The 7704-nt window shown below is 37.9% G+C and overlaps 1 protein-coding gene across 1 annotated transcript; it reads right to left on the bottom strand.

Moving 5' to 3' along the window:
• On the bottom strand, nucleotides 1-7118 carry LOC107288542 (glutathione S-transferase 3; the record flags this gene model as incomplete). Its single annotated transcript, XM_015817167.1, is given in 4 exon segments — nucleotides 1-469; nucleotides 1883-2014; nucleotides 4274-4415; nucleotides 6986-7118. Coding segments are annotated over 4 exon segments (539 nt in total), but the record flags the coding sequence as incomplete, so codon positions are not given.
• Nucleotides 7119-7704: the final 586 nt, after the last annotated feature.

Here is a 7704-nt window from a genome sequence, read left to right as displayed (position 1 = left end):
GCACCAAAGAGTAAGCCATTTATTGTTTTTGGTCCCAGCAGATAATCTTTTGCTTTTAAGAAACAAAAAGAGGATTCTCAATTATCCCCCAGATGAGGGGTAGGTAAGTTCCTTGCATTTAGCACATCTGGCAGCACTGTGCCATGATAAACAACGATGGGGAGTGCTCTGTGGCAAAACATCATTGCATATAAACCAGGGTGGGAGATGTATCAACATCTGAGGTTAAGTAATAAAAGGAGTCCTTTGGGACAAGCTTGTAAAGGTTGGAGTGGGTTCCTTGTTGCCTCATGGAAATCTTCTTGATTATCTGATGTTCTGGCAACCAGACATGATGTTACGACAACTTCAGCTGAAGAACCTCCAGCACAACAGCTACATAAGCATCATCGGCAACTGGTTTTCTTTGGCTTCCAGGTTCTAGGAATTTCTTAATGGTGGGAATGGAGCTTATCCTTGCTTTGAAAGCCTAAAGCAATAAACAAACAATATTTACCCTGTTGAAGGTATAAACCACACATTCTCTAGCCAAGACGGCTCACAGAGGTTGACAATACAAATCGAAAGCATTGATAAAATCCAGCTGCCATAAAACACAATAAAACTTCAGAACACAATAGAAATCTGCAAATAAAATAATTTCCAAAAACATGTACAAATATAAATATATCAAAGATATACCTCTGTTTACACCAATGAAATGCAGATTCCTGGGAGAAGAAAGCTTGAACTTTTTCTTTGAACAAAGTAGGGAAGGAGCATACAGGTAGTCCTCGACTTATAATAGTTCATTTAGTGACTGTTCGAACTTACAGCAGCACTGAAAAAGTGACTTATGACTGTTTTTCACACTTACGACCATTGCAGCATCCTCGAGGTCATGTGAACAAACTTTGGACGCTTGGCATCTGGCATGTATTTATGATGGTTCCAGTGTCCCGGGGTCATGTGATCAACTTTTGCAACCTTCTGACAAGCAAAGTCAATGGAAAAGCCAGATTCATTTAACAACCACACTACTAACTTAACAATTGCAATGATTCATTTAACAATTGTGGGAAGAAAGGTTGTAAAATGGGGCAAAATTTACTTAACAACATTTCTGCTTAGCAACAGAAATTTTAGGCTCAATTGTGGTTATAAGTCGAGGACTACCTGTACAGCTGATGCCACCACAGAGAATTGCCCCAAGCGATTCCAACCTAGCTTCCTTCCGGCATCTATAACAACCCATTTAAATACAATTGGAGTTTTCTGTTGGTGACATTTGGGGGAAACTACTTCTCTAGTTAAGCAGTTTCCAAGGTTTCAGAGATTTATAGACCAAAAAAACCAACTTATGTGTAATCCAAACATCTGCACATAACCATGGCAACTTGGCCAAGCAGTGTCACATGATCTCATATGGAAGCATCTGGCAGAAGCGTGGCCATCACATTCTGGAGTAATTTTCAGGGTTCTTTCAAGGGCATCCTCACTTAAAATGTTACAATGGTCAGATCATGAGTAATAGTGATCAGGTTGGATAAATCAGTAGTTGATAGATCAGTTGTTCGTCAATGGTTCCTTGCCACCGTATTGATCTATGGATTCAACCCTGTGAATCCATTGGTGGGTATGAACAATTTTAGAAAAAAATCATAAATCCTTTAGTCAGACACAGATATTTCAAGTTGGCCTTCCAGAGTCTTCTGGCACAAGTTCTTGAACCACCCAGAAAATTCCCTCCTATGTGAAAAATGGAGGCATGAAAAAGCCCCATCGCTGGACTTCAGTTCCTATGATCTCCCACTTGTGACTTAAGTGGCAGCATAAGTCAGAACCAACATGTTCATTTATATTAGGTGAGTAAAAGCTGGCATGATAATCACTACTAGATTACCTGTAGTTGAGGGAATGGCACAAGAATATCAGCTTTTATTTCTTCCAACATTAAAATTGCTTCAAGTAATTGTATATCTGCAAAGCTGAGGCGATTACCAACTAGGAACTCTTGCTTATGATGTTCCAGAGCCTATAAAATATAAAAACCTTAAAGCTGAACCAAAAGGTACATTAACGGAACTGTGTCAAAAGTTTTTAATCATTAATTTACTCTCTTCAGAAGAAATATGACTTATAATCTACTAGAAGCATCCAATGATTGTTCAATAGGGACCAAAGAAAATAGTTTCTCTGTACAATAAAAGACGCACGTACACATATCAAATGCTAAAAATGGAAGAATAATTGGAAATAAAGAAGAAGAAAGAAGACCCCTTGAATATATTGCCACACTTATTTAAATTCTGGGGCAGAAATCAATATCAGTTACAAAAGCAATTAAGGCATGGGTATTATAAAAAATGAAGAGGAAATATAGCAATTATAAACAGTTCATATAAGGCTGATAATCAGAAACAGTCTTGTATTTCCCAAAGTTTAACCAGTGGTTTTGCCCCACCCTGCTTTTCAACGGTTCTTTTAAAATATAATTTTCATTAAGAATTTTGATTACAATAGTAAAAATTAATACAAAGTAAACTTAAGAAAAAGAAAAGAGAAAAAAAAATAAAAAGTGCAAAAAAAGAAAAAAATTAATAAATAATAAGAAAAGAAATATATAAAGAAGAAGTGATGAACAACCTTCATCCCATGTATAGACACATTTAGTTACTCCTCATAAGGTTAGAAACAGATACTTCTTCATCACATATCTCATCTATCTATAAGCAAACCCATAAAATGTCAACTTTTCAATCCTGTTGTCAGCAAAAAGTCTCTCATAACTTTAAGATGGTTAATAGGCAATTTCCAAGAGTGATTTAAAAGTGAGGCTTGCAAACTTAATATCCTTTAAAAGGCTCCACTGTGGCTGATCTCATCATCTCCCAATGCTAAAACCCACGGAAAATTGCTGACCTACAGTCTCCTCACCATCTGGAGAATATGTGGGCCATTTCCCATCCTCTCCTTATCTGGAGAGGTTCTGAGGAACTGGTCTACTCACCGGTTCCTTGACCTTTGTCATGGTGGTTGGCTCCATTTTCACAGAGCTATCTTCAGTTCACCATACCTCCCCCAAAGGTCACTTTCCAGTGGTTCATATTCATAAATGTAATTTAAAAACATAATTTATTCAAACCAGGAAGCTGAGAGGCCACTGGACAATAGCAATAGAAGGAGGAAATGGAAATTCCTGAGAAATCAGATGAATTCTTTGCTTCTATTTTAACTTCTGAGGTAATAGGGAATATTTGGACCTCAGCTGGAATTTTTGTTTGGGTGGGAGAGAGAAAAAAATTGTTCTTGGGCAAGCAGAGGTAACTTGTGATTAAAGTATAAGCTTGATTGCCAAATTAAAAATAAATAATTCTCTAAAAAGAAGGTTTTTAAAAAGCTAAAATCTGCAACAGCTGATAATCTGACAAAAATATAAATTGATTTTTAAATTAAGCATCTATTCTCAAAGTTCAGAAAACAGATAATATAATATAGCTAAGCAAAATAGCCCAAAGCTCAAGGATATGTGCTTGAATGCATTAACAAACATTATTTTATATATACCTGTTTTTTACATTCTTCTGGTTCAAGGAGAAATCCAAGAAACTATAGGTCAGTTAATTTAACAAGTAAAATGGTAGAAAGTTTTCCTTACTCAAGCAATACTCTGAGGTCAGACGTCTGTCCCATAAATTAGATAATTACTTGATGGCTAAATCCATTTCTCAAATTACTTAATACAGTAGCTGAATGGTAAAAGCCCCAACCAGTTTTCATCAGTTAATGTACTGTTTTCAAGCACTGTGTTTGAAAAAACAAGCAACTAACCCCAGTCTATTTGGCCATTCTTGGCTAATTTCCCAGTCCTGAAGTGCATTGTTGTGTCGACCAAAATATTTGGAGTTTATCATAGGTTGCCACAGGAACTGTTTTGGATGGTGACAAGACAGGATCATAGCAAGCAATGATTGGAGTGTTTTGTCCAGTTATGGCATCAGGAGAAAACATCATCCTGTCATACTTTAGGCTGGGTTCACACAATACATGGTTGAACAAGCCATTTGGCTGCTTCAAATAACAGGTAAAGCTAAACCTAAGCAAAATACGTAACTGCCTGGGATACTGTGGGAACATAGCTTATATTTCAAAGGCAGAAAGACAAAAACACTCTGATATTTTAAAGAAAAATGCCTAAAAATCTGCCTTCCGTGTATGCATGAAAGCTCTGAAGCCAATGCCATTTGTCTAAATGAAGGGATAACTGCTAGAAGAAATGTCACGGGTGGCCTACCTTTTCATAGACTGGGAGGTACCTGCTCACTGCCTTTTCATTAATGGTAGCAAGTTGTTTCTCTTTTTGCTCAGGTGAACAAAAAGGGTAGGTCAAAATAAGTGCCATTAGGTCTATGGTCCCTTCCACGTACATGTCAATTCTGCGAAGATAGGAGAAATGTTACATCACACTTCAACAAGCTTTAAATTTAACTTAGCTTACTATTGTTTGCATACTTGTCAGACACTGGGACTCTCAAATATCTAATGGGAAGATTTGTGTCACAATATCACCAGGCATGTTGTTGATTTGATGTCATCTTGGCTTGCTGCTAAACTTAACTTGGCTGTAGCAGCTGATCCCCAGCTTCAATAGCCATATATGGAATGCCTATTCTCCTGAAAAGGGTCGATGTCTGGGGCCATTTTCTGCACTACAGTTGCCAAATGCTCTATTTGATAGCTTTCTTAAATATGCCATAGCTCTTTTTCTCTTCCGAGACTAGAAAAACAGAAACATTGTCCTCTTACCAAAGCTAATTCAGGGAGGGCAAGATGGCAGGCTGTGCACTGAGTGAAAACTTAATCTTCGTGAGCATGGATTCAAATGTGAACTAAATCAGACTTTTTCTTTTGCCCTCGCTTACATATTTCACTGTTGAAGAGTTTAGAGATGAAGGACAACTCCACTGGCAATAGGGACTGTAAAAAGTTCTGAAGACAATTGCCCAAGAAAAGCAATTGTACCAAGAACAAGGTATATCAAATAGAATCAATCTCTGCAAAGGCCCGATTCCTTCAAAAGGTGTTGGACTAAACTTGGTGATGCTGGCTTGGAATGATGGGCATTGTAACCCAATTTACCTGGAAACTGGAGATAGCTAGCTCCATTGGCCTGTATACATATTTGCTTCCCTGATTCTCCTCGTCTATTTCAATGGAATAACACAAAAACCATGAACTACTGTATGGCTATTAAATAAAAGAGGGAAGACATGGTTAGCACAAAATTTTTGCACAAGTTGTGTGCTCCCAGTGTTTTAAAACTGCAGAATGGGGTCTTAAGGGGAGAGATGGCCAACTGAAGACAACTTCACAGGCAGAGATGGCTACTGCACTTTTGTACAAAGAATCCAAAGCAGATCGGCAATCTTTGATCTCTGGATCAGAGAAAGTGATTTAACCTACTAGTTTTTCAAAATGCACATTTTTATGGGGAGGGAGGGATGGGGAGGTGTCCATGAAGCGTGAGGCGGGATTTAACACTTGTCTTGGATTCATTGGCTGGTACGACAGTTACAGCCCTACCTGGATCACAAAAAAATTGCCATGGCAGCTCATCATTTTCTGACTAGACTACTGCAATTCATTGCATGTGGGGGATGCTCTGAAAAATCACACATCAGCTGTACTTTGTACAAAATGCCTTAGTCTGATTATTGGCCAACATTATTCATCAAGAGCAGATTACACCTGTGATTTGGTAAATCCATTGCTGCCATTAGATTTCCACATGAAATTCAAAATCCTGGTTTGACTCTTGATCCCCTCCATGATTCATACGGATCTCTCTGAATTGGCCCATCTGGCACATTCTTCCCAGGAGAAACTTCTGCTAGTACCAGGCAGTGCTCTTTTTCAGCTGTTGCTCTGGCTATCTTTGTCTTGCATTTTGGCTGCGTGATTTATTTAGTTATTATGATACTACGAGGGCAATTCAGAAATAAACCTCCATTTGGTTATCAATGACAGATGCAGATACAGAACTTTTATTATACACCAAATGGAGGTTTATTTCCAAATTGCCGTCATATATTGTTTACCATTCAGATTTAAATGGTGCTTAGTATGGACATTTAATTGGCTGTATGATGCATTGAGTCTTTTTTAAAAAAATTTGCTAGTAAAATAAATAACAAATAATAAATAGTAGACACAAACGTGCTTTTTCAAGAGGTAACTGGACTTCCTTGTTTTTCTTTGAAGACATTTTGCTTCTGATCCAAGAAGCTTCAAAGCTCCTTTTTCAGCTGAAGAAGCTTCTTGGATGAGAAGCAAAATGTCTTCAAAGAAAAACAAGCAAGTCCATTTGCCTCTTAAAAAAGCACATTTGAGACAACCATGACCTGGATGACTGAGAATTTCCATACACAATAAATAGTAGAGTAAATTTATGCTGCAGGAATAAATAAAATCATACATAACAAAAGGCATATAATTAATTTTAAATAAATAAAAAATTCTAATGGGGTGCCCTAATCCTGGAAGGCCATTTAGGGATAGGTGTGGCAACCACTCAAATTATTTTCCTGGAAAAAACTGCCATTTATACAAAGCCTAATAGTTTCCAATGTGCAAAGATGTATGATGGGGGGAGGGAGTCGGGATTGGACAATTATTACAAAGTTACTATAACCTTTCAGTGCTCTCTCTCAACAAGCCCAATAATACTGCTCCATTTAACTTCTCACAACTAGATGCAAAAATCAGGAGGATGTGCCAGTAGAACGTTAATGGGTGACATGGGACTGACCAAACATTTATAAGAGGCTCCAGGACTATTTTATATACACCACACCAGAAACCAATGATCTAAAAGCTTTTTCTTCTTGGCCTGCGAGAATTGTTTCTCATTCATAGCCAATGCAAATTGGTGAGATTTGTGGGAATGCAGTAATATTAGGGCAGAGACTTTGGATCAAGTCTAAGATGATGAATCACAATACTGTACTGTGCTCGTTCTTTCAGATCTTTCCCAAGGAGATTATATTTCCCCGCAATGTAATTGAGAATAGCCTTGGTCTGGACCAACTTTAGCCCATCCATCTCCACCAGGGGGACTTGATCGAACAGCAAGCATCCACCTGTAGGAAAGGGGAGAAGAGAAAAGAAAGGAAAACACAGCATCACTGACCAGGTCTAGGTTGCAGTAGAGTAATTTTACAGAGACAATATGCTAGATGGATGCTAGCATATGACCTACCTTCCTGGCTGAATTTAATCAACTAGCAAATATAATAGCTCTTTATGCAGAATAAAACAAAAACTGCATCCCAAATGTTGCAGATTTGAAGGAGACCCTGACAAGCTCAGAAAAAGAGAATACTATCTGTTATTAGGAATAATTATTCTAGCCCTTTCCACATCTTGGCTGTTCCATAATATTTATAATATTATAAATAATATTTTATTAATCTATTCAATGCATATGCCATCCATTTCACTGCTGCAGCAACTCTGGGGGCTTACAATATAATAAAAAGGTTAAAAAGATAATACAAAATGATTAAAATTAAGGACTAAACAAAGACTGAAAACCAAGAGGGACGAGTGACATGGGAGTGGGGATCTCATCTCTGCCCCGTCAGCCATCCCCTATAGAGTGCCTCTATAGGGGGGCCATGTTTTCAGGCTCTTTGGGAAGGCCAGGTGTGTGGCACCTGACCTCAC

The sequence above is a fragment of the Protobothrops mucrosquamatus genome, unplaced genomic scaffold, assembly GCF_001527695.2.
Source record: "Protobothrops mucrosquamatus isolate PMUCROS unplaced genomic scaffold, P.Mucros_1.0 scaffold557, whole genome shotgun sequence".
Taxonomy (NCBI): Eukaryota; Metazoa; Chordata; class Lepidosauria; order Squamata; family Viperidae; genus Protobothrops; species Protobothrops mucrosquamatus.
This window is presented reverse-complemented; position numbering and strand designations above follow the sequence as displayed.